Here is a 15,099-nt window from a genome sequence, read left to right as displayed (position 1 = left end):
GAAGAAAAGATTTAACGTAAAAACTTGATGCAAATCAGATAAAAAAACACATGAGAAGTTAAGTCAAAAAATAATTCCCAAATTGCACCTCCTTGGCCTTGTTCAGCTGTCAAATCATACTGAAATTGTGACAAAGTGACTCTATATATAGAATACATGAAAGGTCTGTTAATCTGGTGTTCATGAGCATTTCTATCTGTCATCTGCACCATGCAAAACACACACACACACACACACACACACACACACACACGAACGTGCATACAATAACTCATCATCAAATTCCATTCAAGCTCCTCCTGGGAAATGATGGTACTTCTAATAAACATGTCAGTGGTGAAGAGAGTTGCAGAGTAGTTTGGATGGTTGTGTGACTCTCTGCAGGATGCAGTCTGTTTCCTGCTCAAACAGATGGGCCTGTACATGTATTCTGCTTTCTGCACCCAAAACCCCATCGCAAAGCAAATTAATACAACATGTACAGTGGGAGATAAATCTACTTTATCTCAGTTTATTCACCTTTTTAGTTTGACAAATAAACCTCAGCTACTGACCAAAATGTTTTAAAAGAAAACGTAACATAACAGACAGACTGTATTTTTAAAATAAACACTAATTTGACATTATTATTGGTTTATGATGGTGATTGTTCACCTTTTAGTTGTAAATGAATGGAGCTTGTATTTTACACACCATTTTAATTTACTGTGACATCAGTGATAGTAGATTTTCATTACACAGGATAATTTGATTTTAGAAACACCTGTCACGTGTGGTTATAACCACAAGACTGTTTACTTCCTGTTTTCATGTAAATATGTTACATATTCAACACTGTGTCATAAATGTATAATAGTTCATCAGATGCTATGCTGTGAGTAGAACAATCAGCCATAACTGTGTCAAATAACTAGGCTGTTTGGATGAAGTGTGTTATATCATGTGTTACAATTGTTTTGATGAAAAAAGATATACTCAGCTGAAAACTGCTAACCACTTGATATAGAACTAATTACCTTCATTATTTACTGTGAGAAAGTGTTACTTGTGTTACTTCTGCTAATTCCGCTGTCGGAGTGATGATGACGTGGTTTGTGAATGCCACCTGCTGGGCTGTTAGTGAAACATACATGCTGTGTCAGTTTTGAACATGCAACATGTCCTCTTCCATCCACTCTGCAACATCATTATGTCCTTATTTCATTCCATCACTGTTGCTTTGCCCCCTGGGGAATCACAGAAAGACTGACTGCATCGGCCACAGAGAAAGGAACTGTCCACCACAGAAAAAGCAGATGGTCTCATGTTGTTAAGGGGGACTTTAATTCAATACAGCGCACCTGCCTCTGGGCATTAGTTTGATATGCGTCTGAAAGTAAACAGAAGCAGTGTCCCGGGATGTAATCACTAGCGTTAAGTATAAACCAGCTGCTGGGGCCAGAACATAATGAAAGGAGTTTGTGCACATAATGTTGATGGGGGAAAATACTATATGTAATAATACAGATTGCTTCTTTTCCTGTGCACAAAATAATTTTTGATCCCCCAGAGACTTGAAGGGTGTACTTGTAAATTGAATAAGAACCATATCACTTACAATGTATTTGGCAGGCCTCTATATCCTGCCATGTTCATGGAGAAACATGGAGAATATAGAGGCAAGCAACAGATCTTGGCAAGAAACAGATTAAGGCTTAGAAAATCAATACCAGTTATTTTAAGAAAGGTGGGTGGTATTCATTTTTATTCTTTCATTCCTTGTATGTAGTATGAATGATTTCTGGGCTGACATTTACACATTGTGACAAGTGTGGCAGTGTGACAAGAGAGGGATACGACACACCTTGCTGATGTCATGATTACAAAAGATGCATATCATTAAACTGATCTTCTTACACTGCCACTCACAAGACCAGATTCAAATCTTGGAGCGAAATAAATCACAAAAGTTAAACGGACTCTTGTTTTTTTGGGGGGGTTTCTTGCTGACATTAAAGCAGTATTATCATGGGGAAACAGTCACCATATTACGTTTGTCTTTTATTTCACACACAAATATTGAGACATTAGTTACACAACTGACACTCTTCCAACAACACAACGATACAAAATCATCAGACATTCTTTAAATTGCACAACCAAGCAACATTGTAAACAAATAGACTGACATTTTCTAAACTCATTTGATGGGTGAGTCTAGGATCTCTTGATAATCCTGCCGAATGGCCCTGCTCACCCTGTACAGCTTGACTCCTGTTAGGGTGAACACACTGATCATGATGACCAGGCCTCCGATGACGTCGTAGATGGACGGGATCATCCTCAGAACAATGAGCTGGAGGAACATGGCAACCACGATCTCTAGGTGCTGCACGGTGCTAACTAAGGCTGGATGGAATTTGTTTAGAGCATAGTATACTCCGAGGAATGCCACGGTGGAGCAGATACAGATCCCAATTAAATAGCCCCAGGTCTCCCCATCTAGAGGAATGATGGGCTCCTGCATGATAAACATGGTGGAGGCACCCCACACTGTGCCCGTCCAGCCGAAGGTAAAGAGCGCCGTCCACATGCTGACGCGCTCCTTAATGGCTCTGTAGACGATCATGGAGAGGGCAGCTGTCAAACCGGCCGTCACTGTCATTGTGTAGCCAAAGGCCTCCTTCCAAAAACCCAGCCTGGACTTCTCCTCGTCTGCTACGTTTGGCACCATGACCAGGCACAGACCAAACACGCTTCCCACCACTGTGACCACATCTGTGTAGCCCAGCCTCTCATCCAGGAGCAGGAAGGCCAGTATTGCACTGAAGACTGTGGTAGAGGCACGCCACATGATGGTGCCATTACTGGGTGGTACTATAGCAAAAGAGGTGTAGGCGCAGGTGATGGAGATTACGTTGCAGACGCCGTAGAAGAAGAGACGCAGACGGTAGCCCTTAGGGCCAAAGGGGGCCTCGTGGTAGTAGAAGACTACCACGATGGACAGCACTTGGATCACAGAGCGAATAAAGAGCAACTCGAGGGAGGGCACCTTAGAGCGGTCGGCTGCTAAACGGGTAATCAGTGCCACACAACCGTGAGCCACCGCGGCCCCAAACAAGGCCATCCAGGTCACCCTGGAGGCCAACACATTCGCCTCGCCAAAGCTAGCCAGCTGGCCTCCGACCCCTTTGTCTCTTTGCACGCTTGGCTGCTTAGGCTGGGTCTCCATGGTTCCAAAGAAAGTCCTGCCACCTTTGCTGTCCGACACCAGTCTCTTTTCCGTATTAGCTTCTGCGAAGGCGCCAAATTCCTCAAAAGAGGGTGCATCATCATACCCTTCATCGCCAGGCTGGGGAAAGTGAGTGGCATATTTCACTGTCACTGTATTTGGGTGAATTTTAACCCGCTTTTTTGATCCGTACTGGAGAGAAGACGAAGGTACATCCATGTTTCTTTCGGCGCAGGTAGGAGTACTCTGAAAAATGAAGTGAAAACCATTACAGCATAGTCGAGCTAAAACAACATTCAAATATTCTTTTTTGCTAGTTAGTCTAAATACACTCGCATTTTTGCATAAGTTATCACTTGTTTTCTCAGATTCCACCCTCCACACACACACACACACACATATAAAATCCACACGTGCGGGCACACTCACACACATGCATGCACACAGACAAAGCAGTCTTATCACCCCTATCTCACCCCTTGTTGCTCCTCCCTATCTCCTGCTGAGTTTCTTCTATATATATATATATCCCATGCAAGCTCATATAAGCCGGGCAGCAAACATTCTGAGGCTGATGCAGTCTGATGGGGATGAAATTACATAACAGGAGACCACAGAGGGGAAGATACATGAATGTGGGCCACGTAAGAGATGAATGGAGTTGCACACCATGAATTAGAAAACCCTGGAAAAAAGGACTGTTGAAAGGGTTAAATGGTGCTGAATAGTTTGAGTGGTTTCTTCAGCCATGAGATATTTCTGTGGCTTCCACTAAAAAGCAATGGGATTTGTCTTAAACTTGAAATGACAGAATGTCCTTAAAACTGAGTACATATATATATATATATAAAACTGAAACATCTTTGAAAATAATAACATCACCATTAGTATTATGAAATATTTTCAAGATTATTTCTACAATCATTCATTTTGTCAATCCCATAGGACATACAGTGGCATGAATCAAAACCACAAGGGGGCAGATAAATACTCTGATTCCCCTTCTCTCCTCTTGCATGCGGTTGCTCATCGCTTTTGAAATATAAGGCACATTAATATAACTAGATCCATCATAATAAACGATTATGAACAATATTGGTGTCAAAGAAAAGCGTTAAGAAAATCTTGCATGTACTTTAGGCTGAAAAGCAATCTTTCAGCCGATTTAACAACGGCTTATTATTTTTTGGTGACAAAACCAGAAAAAATGACTATTTTCAGGGATGCACAAAAGATTTTAGCCAGAAAATGAAAAATAAAACTAATAGCTTTTCCTTTAGATAATTGTTTATTGTGCATTGAAAATCTTGTTGAATTTAGTGTAAAACTGGTATTAAAACTGGCATTTTTTTTAGGACGGTCCTATATGGTCCTATATTGCATTGTAGTAGCCAATATTAATTGAGTGCTATAATATCATAAAATATCTTACCTTTTTGTTCTCTAAAAAGTTCCTATTGATGCATAAACCCGGGTTTGTGTCATAAGTGAAGATCTCGCTTGATTTCTTGATCCTTACATTTGGTCAACTGCAAGTGCCATTTCCCCATCTTCCCCTCGCATGGAGCGCCTCTCGCCTCTCGCCTCTCGCCTCTTCAAGATGCGTGCTGCTTGTTTGTTCTCCAGGCTGCCGATGAATCGCTGCCTCTGCTTCTGTTTCTGCAGCTGATGAAGCTGAAGCAGCGGCTGCTGCTGAGGCTGCCGCTGCTGCTGCTGCTGATGATGATGATGAAGAAGATGATGATGAAGAAGCTGAAGCGGGGGGGGGGGGGGGGGGGGGGGGGCGGGAGCGAAGCAATTGTCACTGTCACAGCCAGTGGTTTCTCCTCCTGCTCCTCCTCCTCAAGACCGCTTCGTACCCCACCTAGACCCCGCTCATATTCGTCATCTCTCAGAAGGGAAAAGGGATATGCGTCGGTCGGTCAGTCATCATCACCATAATCATCATCATCATCATCATCATCATCATCACTGTGTTCATGAGATTACAACCCTTCCACGCCAAAAGGAAGATTAGATTTTTTTGTCTGAATTAATTATGGTGAAATGAAGGAAGTAGAAGATTGCAATCATGTTCAACATGCACTTCATATGTCAAATAAGTTATGCTTAAAGGGTGGGGTTTAACCCTGCTACATTTCTGATAGGCATGCTTGCACCACATAGCTACTAATAGATACTGGATGAACTTGACTATTTCTTTAATTTGGTGTCACAGCTTGAAGTGATAGAGATTCCCATAATCCTCTGTGGAATCCTTTCATTTGCACCAAGAAGACTCTCATGAGAGCTGTTCCAGACACTCTCTTTTCCAAGAACAATACATTTCTGTCTTTCTTTAAATCACATTTACACCCTAAATACGATGATCTATTTTGCATAAAGGAGCTCAAATGTAACAGTGAGAGTACGAATGTAAAACAACTTCAAACAGAAGTAAAAAAAAAAAAAAAGAGGTGGGTGGCATATGCTGAGTGCAGGCTGATGAAAGGCAGACATAAATTTATAGCCACTTCAACATGGGGGAAGTTGAAAGCACTAAAATTAGATTGTTCAGTTTACCCCCCAGGCAATGCAACAGGAACCTCAGTTGGTAATATATAGATCATACTGCCACTAGCTGCCACCGCCTCTGTAACATGACTGTGATTTTAATTGGTACATAACACCACGCACAGTGATATGTGATTGTGTGGCAATTAACTCTGTGTCAGCATTTACATTTAGCTATTAACAGTTAACATAAACCTGACACCAGGGACTAAACTGTAAGGCATATAATTGACCAATTAGGTGTGCAAAAATGTTAGTTAGTATAAGACTATTTTCATATCTCATGAACAAATGAATATGGAAGAAGATAATTAAGAGATAATTGACCTTTAGCAGCCTATAAGCAAAATAATGCAGTGTTGAGTATGCTTGAATGAAGAATTGTCACATTCAATAAATAAAGTGAATGTTTGAGTACATTTGACTATGATGAAGGATGGATATTTTAGAATTATTGGCATATAATTAACTACCTGACCTTATCATACTTAAGTTTCATGCAGTTATAGTTACAGTAACATATATCCATATTTACCATCCTGACGTTATGTGTTGCTGCGACTGAGATATTGCAGAATGAGTCCAAAGTTCTTCCTTTTGGGAAAAGCTCTTATTCGCAGTCTCACTGAGAGTTCAGTGGTAAGATCGATACCACTCTCATGGCTGGCATTAAATTTGAAGCAACAGCCAGGAGGCAATTAGCTTTAGCTTAGCATTAAGACTGGAAGAAGGATTAAACAGCTAGCGTTGGCTCTGTCGAAATGATAAGAAAATCCACCTTCGAGCTAACAAGGCTATAGGGCTATAGAAGCTATCTGGTTTCCCTGCTTCCAACCTTTATGCTAAACCTAGCTACACTAATCGCTCGTAGCTGTAGCTTTAATGCAGGCATGAGATTGGTCTTGACTTTCTGACCTAACACTTGGAAATATGTGTATTTTGGAAAATCTTTGAACACTTCCTTTAAAGTTGTTTTGTGCTTCACTATTCCTTTCTTTAATTTTAGCTGGTTGTATTTTGTTATTTTATTTGTATTTTATTTCAGCTAGGGAATTTTTCACATGACTTTCAAAATTGATTACTGGGGTGTGTATGAAGCTGTAACTGTTTAAGCGTGCCACAGGAATAAGCTGAGGGATAAAAACGCTGTAAACTCCAGGCTGCCTCACAGCTCACTGAGCCACAATGAAAAATGGGGAGCAATAGGACAGCGTCTCATCTTACTATACATTCATAATTGCGGCATAAGAAATTCATGGAGTGTTTTTTATGATTTCCTTGAAGAAAAATTCAGACTGATGAAGAGAAGTTCAAGGAAGTGAAATGCTAGAGGTTTTTCATAATCTCACTTAACAGGGGAATGAATCTGCTCTATTAAATATCTCACGGGAGATGACAACACGTTAAGTTTCCATAATCCTGACTACACTTGTTTCATGTCAGGCGGCTTTAGCAGAGCCTCCACCGGCAGATGCTAGCGTATTGGTTGGAGCTATTGTATGGTCAGCGGAGACTTCTTATATAAGTAGCTTGTACCTCATGTTGTCTGACTTTAGAGCATATTGTAAATCACCATGATTCATTTAAATCCATATGTGAACAAGGACAATTTAACTTGACTTGAATAATAATCAAGTTTGTTATTATGTCCTCACACACACACACACACACACACTTTTTCTGTGAGTAATCACACTCACAAAGATGCACACTGATTGACAAAAGCAACGTCAATAAATCAATTTCACCTGGGAAATGAAGGTTGAGCTCAGTGGGTTAACTAATTAATTCTGTTTCAGAGCCAGCAATGTTTTAAAACAGAAATTACAAAGGGCATCAGGCTAATTTAATTTTGTACAGTAGCTCATACTTTGCACCTGTGCTTGGTTGACATTTCAAGCGTTTTCCTCTCTGTATCTGCAAGCTCTTTCTTTCACATATTTCAGCGGCTAAACCTTTGCAGCCTATAGTGACTCAGAGGATCACAAGCTGTAATTTCTTACCCGGCTCTGAAACCATTACCTCATATGCCCTTCACTCTTTTCTTTATTTTCTTATTTCTTGTTATTTTCTTGTTTCTTGTTAACCCTGCTGGCTTTCTGATGAGCAAATCTGAGAAAATATGAAAACCTTGAGGTGTGTTTTGTAATGATCACTTTTGTTTTTTTTCCCTCTGCTTGTCTGGCCCCTCTAAAAAGCTGTCACGATGGACATGCGGCTCATTCATCTTCTGTCTGGGGGCTTAGGCCACCTGTCATTGATTAAGCACTTATATTTCCTTTTTATCGGCTGGAGAGCAGAAAACAACAAACTTCCATCCCTTCTATTGGTAGACTGACTGACAGGCTTACACAGCAATTTAAGGATTTGGAGAAGAAGGTAAGACCAGGCTTGTCACTGACATAGAGCAAATAAAGTGGAATAAATGGAAGATGGTGCCTTAAATAGGCAATTCGTGTGTGGGTGGGGAGATAATAGATAGGGATTCTTGTTTTCTTCACCTTTAAGGCTTAGAGTACCACAGTGAATATGATCAAGCATGCCTGACATTTTTCTTTTTAACCAGCAAGACCAGTGTGCATGTACATGCATAATTTAACTTTTGATATATTACCACATTGTAGTTTATCTATTGTTTAAAAGTATGTTTTACACTTTTCATGCTGTTGTAAATTCCTATGGATGGACACTGAATGAATCAAAGATTATTCAGGGAAAGCTGACGGCTGTTAGATTTAAATTTTATCTGAGAGAACACACACATTCACTGTTTAGCCAGCTGTCAAAGACCAAGCCGAGCTGTTTCCAGCATGATGCTACCTGCAACCATCGCTCTGACACTGGCTCATCCCCACTGGCAAGCTGTTGGCACTTTGTTTTCTGTGTATTTGCTGAACCCAAAATCAAATAGTGCCTCATACTTTCATGAATTCATAAAATGGGCCAACTCTGAAGTTTGTTCTATATCTAGACTTTTTAATAATGCATGAGCAGCAGAGGATTCCTACTTTCCTAAAGGGGGGCTTCCTCTCTTGTTTTTCATATTCTCTCTTGTTTTGACCTAAAAAGCAAACGAGGATACAAAATAATTGTTTGCTCTCTATCATTTCAAAAGGTGTAAAAATGTCTCTGGTCACAGAGGCATATGCAGTCATAGATCAGACAATATGATGCATATCATAACTAAGTTTCCTTTTAGTTTTACTGTTATATAGACACTGACTTTTTTAACAAGACAAAGAGTATACAGCCATGCTAACAGCTCTGTGAGGCTATATGTCAGCATGCTAATATGCTCACAATGACAATACTAACATGTTGATGGTTAAGAGGTATAATGTTTACAACACAAAGCACAGGTTGGCTATTCAGTCATAAACCATCCAATAGTTGTTGACGTATTTCAGTCTGCCTGGATGCTACAAAACAAATACAAGTATTACTTCACCAAGTGACTCTAAAATTGTTGATGAGCCATTAATAAATGTTTTCAAAAGCTAGCCCACTTTACACTATGAACTGAGACATCCAAAAGCGTCAATCACCTGCAGTATTAGAGCCGGGTAACCCCTACATTCAAATAACACTAAATAGAATATTGATCGAATATTGGTATCGGTTGGAATATTGAACAAAATGAACAATAGTTATGGTAACACAAAGATTCAAAGTACGACTTAAAATAAACTCTCATCTCACATAAGTATCACCTCATCTAGAGCTCAAACACACACAAGAAGAAAACAGCACATGGAGGAGTTAATTGACCATATGGCTCATCCATTTGTCTCTGGCAAAACAATGATGAGGGAGAGCATAGTGTACCTTTGAAGATTATTGCTCTAATTTCTGCCAAATCAATGCGCCTTTGTGTAATCAGAGTGCACTAAAATCAATACTGTACTTATAAATGAAATACAATTATCATGCTCACATATCTGAGCAAGAAAATAAGCCAGACTGGAGCAAAACTTACACCCAATGTAGAAAATGAGTAGTTTCAACACAGTATTTTTCTTTCCCTTACTGAGGTATTATCAGTCCTTCAGAGCAGCCAAGGCCGAGCGTAATTGGATCCTGAAGCTCAAGCAGCTGTTAATTTTCTATCCAGCAGCTGCTAATTTTTTGTTTCTTTCTTTCTGTTTCTTTCTTTCTTTCTTTCTTTCTTTCTTTTTTCCTTTAGCTGATTTGTTGTGAGACTTCATGGTGCCTGTGAGAACACTTCATAACCCTGTAGTCAGTAAAGCCAGTCATTTCTTTATGAAGGAATTTTTAATCACTGCACCATTTGGGAGGAGTTGAGTGTGGACTGTCATCACTTTCAGCAAGCCCGAGGCTGTACCTCATGACTTTGATTAACATGTATGAGTGTGAGCAGTATATGGGTCACTTTAAAATTTGCCTCATTTATTTTCTGTGACTGGCCTAAGGAAAGTTGGTCCCTTTAAGGTGTGCGCCTGTTTCTGTAAGTGTATAGGTTGTAATTTGTGTGTGTGTGTTTGACTGAACAAACACAAATACATCATATATTTTGATGTATGCATACAATAATATATGTTTTCATGTGGTCCATAATCACCAATAGCTGGTGGTGTCACTCTTACTGAGCCATTATGTAGAATAAAATGTTACCTTACAAAATTGCTCTGTTTTTTTTATATACTACAACTTTATTTGTAACAAATCATACTTTGTATACATTTGATATCCAAAATGATATAAGAGTTGGCGTTATTTCAAGCAATTCAGGGACTTTTTTCACTTTAATTAACCTTGTTCCCTCAAGCAGCTGTTCTGAACTCCAGTCACACTTGTCCAGAAAAACCATTACCAACTAAAACCACTTCAAAACCACATGAGACAATATGAGTGACAATTTGAAATCAAACAAACGGCAATCTCAGACAGTTTGATTTCCGTAGGGACATTAGCTAATCTACCAACTAGCAGGCTAGAAAAACACTATCTGCATTGTGCAAGCTAGTGGAATTTTAATTAGTTAGTGTAAACTTTCTTACACAATCTCTAAGAAATTTTTCAGTTTTTTACTTTTTTGATGTTTCCCTTACTGCACACGTATACTTTAATGCTTGGGATAATCTTAGCAAGACAAAATGAACTAGTTTAGCAACTAGCTTCCTAATAATCTGGCTGCAAGCTGGACTAACCCTAAAAAATAACATTACAGGTTATACCTCTTTTTGTTGTAGTTGTTGTTGTTGTTGTGGTTTATTCAGTGTGGCTTGTTTTGGGTAATTTGGGTCTATAATTCCCAAAGGATGTATTGTATATTTCCATGTTGCTTATACAGTGCATGTGCACTGAAATGCCTGGGATAATAGGGTCCCCTAATGTAGTTAGCTTGCCAACATTAGCTAGTTTAGCCACTAGCTTCCTCAGAAATCATCTGACTGCAAGCTAGTGGACTTATTATAGTTATTATTATCATCACTCTTCTGTTTTTGAGTGGGGTATCTGTTCTGGGGATTTTTTCTAGTTCAATACCAAGTATTGTATTGGTATTTAAATCTTGCATGTTTTCTCTATATTGTGCATATATGAACACCTGTGAAAATAGACCATTTAATGTAGTTAGCTAGACATTAGCAGCTAGCTATCTATGAAACAGTGGACCTAAAGAAAATACTGTATAGGACCTAATACATTACAGACATTACAGTTTATCTTCTATCTTTTCAGGATTAGTGTGACATTATTTAGTATTAGTATTGTTTTGGGGAATTCCTGTCCAATGTCCAATGCATATATTGCATATTTTCATTTTTCATCTGTTCATATAATGCAAGGGAACTTGTAGACCTCCTTGTGCTTTCAATGCACTAAACTGATCTGAATAAACTGCCAACCAGTTACCCGGATATTGAACAAGGTTCATCCTTTCAAAACTATTTTACATTAGTAGGTGAGAACGACCCTTAACGGCAGCTTGGGGGAATGTTTTCAACAAACTAAATTGCTGTTAATATATTGTCTACCTGTCACCCTTATTTCACAATTTTCATTCTGTGGGAAGCTTTAGGGATTACTTCACCGGCATGCTTGGAATTGGTAGTATACATGCAAGTGGCTTTAAGTCGTGCACTGTCTAAATCAGATGTTATGTATAGCATCCAATCCATTGCGCCCGAGGGAAGTAGACAAGAAGACATACTCTGACATGTGGACATGAGATAAATGTATTACTTTCCGTTCACTATGTGGAAATGAATCTGATAGGTGACACTTCAGCAAGTGTAGCACACTGCCTTCAACACCTTCAACCCTTTTCTTTTTTGAGATTCGTGCTGAAAGGGGTCTGCTTAGATGTCTGGCTCAGTGACACACTTTGAAGTGAGGCAGAGAGGTTTGAACTGACAGTGAGCTGTGTTGTGTGCTGTGGATGAGATATCTTCATTTTATTTTGCCATGGATGGACAGTTAAGGCCGGCATATGAGCGTGTAGCTGTGGGTACCTCTATGCTTGTTCAACCGGACACATTTCTCCCTTGTTATACTGGAGACCCTTATTAGGCTGTATGAAATGAAATCAGATCCATCACAAAGAAAACTACCACATCTGAGAGAAAATGTGTCTTTACATATACTGTACAAAGAAACTAAGATCACCTCTCCTCCATCTTAAAATATCATCAGAAAGACCATCTGGAACAGAAACATCCAGTTTTTGCCCCAGGTGGTTTAACCTTACAGCAGCCTGTGATTAAGACATGGCCATATCTGGTTTTGATTAGCCCGTGCCTCAACCCCTTCTGATTTCTGCCACAGAGTGCCCCAAAAGGCCTGATACAGCAGCCTTTGTGTGAGTGCTGATCCATAATGCATGTGATGCTTTAGACTAGACGCCTCCTCTCATGAGAACGCCCTTTTCTTTGCATCTGTCCGCCCATTAAAATGTGGCATCTCCTTTGATCCCGATTCATAAATAAATGTTCTGCTCAATTTATCAGAGTTACAATTATGCAAATGTGTTAATGGATCATTATGCTGCCATGGCCACTGCTTTATTGAATGTCCTGTCCTGTTGTTTGGTTTAAAGCTACATATTGAGATATAAAGATGGTAGACAGTATCTGCAAGATACAAGAGATAGCTGGGCTGTGTTTACCGTCATCACAGTGCAGCAGCACATGCAAAAGCATTTCTTAAAGTCAAGATGCATTCATCATGCTGTTATTTAGAGCACGGTGGAGGCTCCGGTGAGATTATGAGGTGCAAAATGAACCAAACTGTGACTGAATAAATCACACTCACTGTGTGAGAGAGCACTACATGCTGTAGTTGCTGTAGAAACGCAGAACAATAACAACACTGATCAAAGTGTTCTCTGACAGTAGGTGCTGCAAAGGCTGTAGTGTGGTGGTTTAAATCAGCCACTCACATCTGCAGTTAAAACTACATGCGTCTATATCAATAGTGGTATTGATCATGAGGTCAGCTGCTAGCTCGAGAAAGGCTATCTGAATCCAATATGCAAATCCGATGCCGGTAGAAACATCTACTCATCAAATTTGAGATCTAATCTTAAAGAATGTAATTTTATGAGAATTCACTGGTGGATCACTTGCAGCAAAAACAAAATTCATCGGCTCCAGCTTCTTAAATGTAACAATTTGCAAAAATTTCTACATCTACTGTGGTCAGCAACTTTTTTCATACAGTCACACAAACAAGCAAAACCTCAAATTGGGGCATTTGTCACTAATTTCTAACATTTTATAGACCAAGTGATCAATCGAGGAATTCATTGGCAGATTAATCAGTCAGGGAAATAACTGTCAGTTGCAGTCCGATTACACCCAGAAGCATCTCAGATCTTTATTATGATTACATCTCAATCCATTTTGCCCCTGTTCACTGTCTGATTCTAAATGTTGTTCTTAAAGAAAGTGACATTCATATTCATTTGATTTGTTGACTTGGAGAAAAAAAAACAAAAAAACACTTTGAAATCGATGTGAATGATATGCAGACACATTTGATGAGAACACTTCACACTCCAGACAGCAGTCAGCTCTTTAATCACAGACATTGTGATAATTAGTTTTAACCAAAATATTTCTGCCTTTCCTGCTTTATCTAAACCTTAGGGATAGTTCGACAACAGCTACTGAAATTGATATTTGGTATCAGAAATGAGACAGTAGTATCACAATACTACAGTCCTTGTACAAAGCCATTAAAGAGCAAAATGGATGAATAGGATACTTTGTTTTACACTTCATCCGCCTCACAGAAATTCCACTGAGGCGAGTGCCTAAATAAAATCAATCTCAAACAAAAGCAAACAGAAATCAGATTGACTGCAGCAGCTGTGAATAAATGTGTCCTTCAAAGTCCTACGTGGAGTCACTAGCCTGCTACGAAACAAGCTGTCAAGGAACCGGATGCATTAATCGTATTCAGTACCTGATGTGGGTCCTACTTGGATAGCAGAAAGAGGAGAGGAGAGCTGGAGGATGATATGACATGTGATGACTCTTCCCCCAGACTGGCCCATTGCTGCTGTGACAGCACTGTGATACACACCAGTAATTACAATGTAATTTGGGGACGGAATTATCAGAGGAGCATGATCCATTATTTGATAGAGAATTTATCATCATCTGCATCATAACAGTGTTGACTAAAGATAGAGTAGTGGGAGTGAGGAAGGTCAGGGCACATGGTGATTTATTAGGGGGATTATGGATTCACTGGAGCCCCCAAGTGAAACAGAGACTCCTATACATCATTGCGTGCACTATCACTGGTATTGCCACTCCATAAAATGAGAATATATGGTGATGTAGTTCAGACTTTAAAGACAAGTTGTTTTATGAGTAGAGAAAAGCCAGACCTGGATTGCCAATGAAGCTTGTTGTCAGTACATCATTTTGTTTACTCGCACTTGCTTGATTTAAAGGACAAGCCTGGCAAAATTCTAAACTATTATCATTATGAAGAAATCGTGAAAGCCTATTTCTCTGTGCTTTAGATCTCCACTGTTGTCTAAAAGCTACAAGAACAAAAACATATGACACTTAGCACTAAACACGAAGCTCATGGGGAATGTCATTAGTTTGGCAGGTATTTGGTTATAAACCAAAGTTCTGAAGGAACTAACATTTGGACTTGATGATGGTGCTATACAGATAGCATAATTAAACTTCTGGCCCACCATAAGCCTGGATCCTCGGGCAGAGTCTGGCCCATATACTTCCGCATCTGGGCAGATTCCAGCTGTGTGTGCACCAGAATTGGTCCAGATGTGGAAGTAGCATCTGACAATCATGCTGTATTTGGGCCAGAATCGGCCCGTGTAACTGGGCATATAC

The 15,099-nt window shown here is 39.6% G+C and overlaps 1 protein-coding gene across 2 annotated transcripts; it reads right to left on the bottom strand.

Moving 5' to 3' along the window:
* Positions 1–1,712: 1,712 nt before the first annotated feature.
* On the bottom strand, positions 1,713–4,980 carry slc35g2b (solute carrier family 35 member G2b). Of its 2 annotated transcripts, none has more exons than XM_056363733.1 (2): positions 4,731–4,980; positions 1,713–3,457 (listed from the first exon to the last, which is right to left on the bottom strand). In XM_056363733.1, exon 2 carries the CDS (start codon positions 3,428–3,430, stop codon positions 2,180–2,182), a length of 1,251 nt encoding a protein of 416 aa, XP_056219708.1. In that variant the 5' UTR covers positions 3,431–3,457; positions 4,731–4,980; the 3' UTR covers positions 1,713–2,179. The 2 variants fall into 2 exon arrangements, with proteins under 2 accessions (XP_056219708.1, XP_056219706.1); XM_056363731.1 differs by having other exon boundaries at positions 4,644–4,979.
* Between the last annotated feature and the right edge of the window lie 10,119 nt (positions 4,981–15,099).

Source organism: Seriola aureovittata, chromosome 20 (genome assembly GCF_021018895.1).
Source record: "Seriola aureovittata isolate HTS-2021-v1 ecotype China chromosome 20, ASM2101889v1, whole genome shotgun sequence".
NCBI classification, from domain to species: domain Eukaryota; kingdom Metazoa; phylum Chordata; class Actinopteri; order Carangiformes; family Carangidae; genus Seriola; species Seriola aureovittata.
Note: the sequence above shows the minus strand (reverse complement) of the source record. Positions and strands in the feature narration are given on the sequence as shown.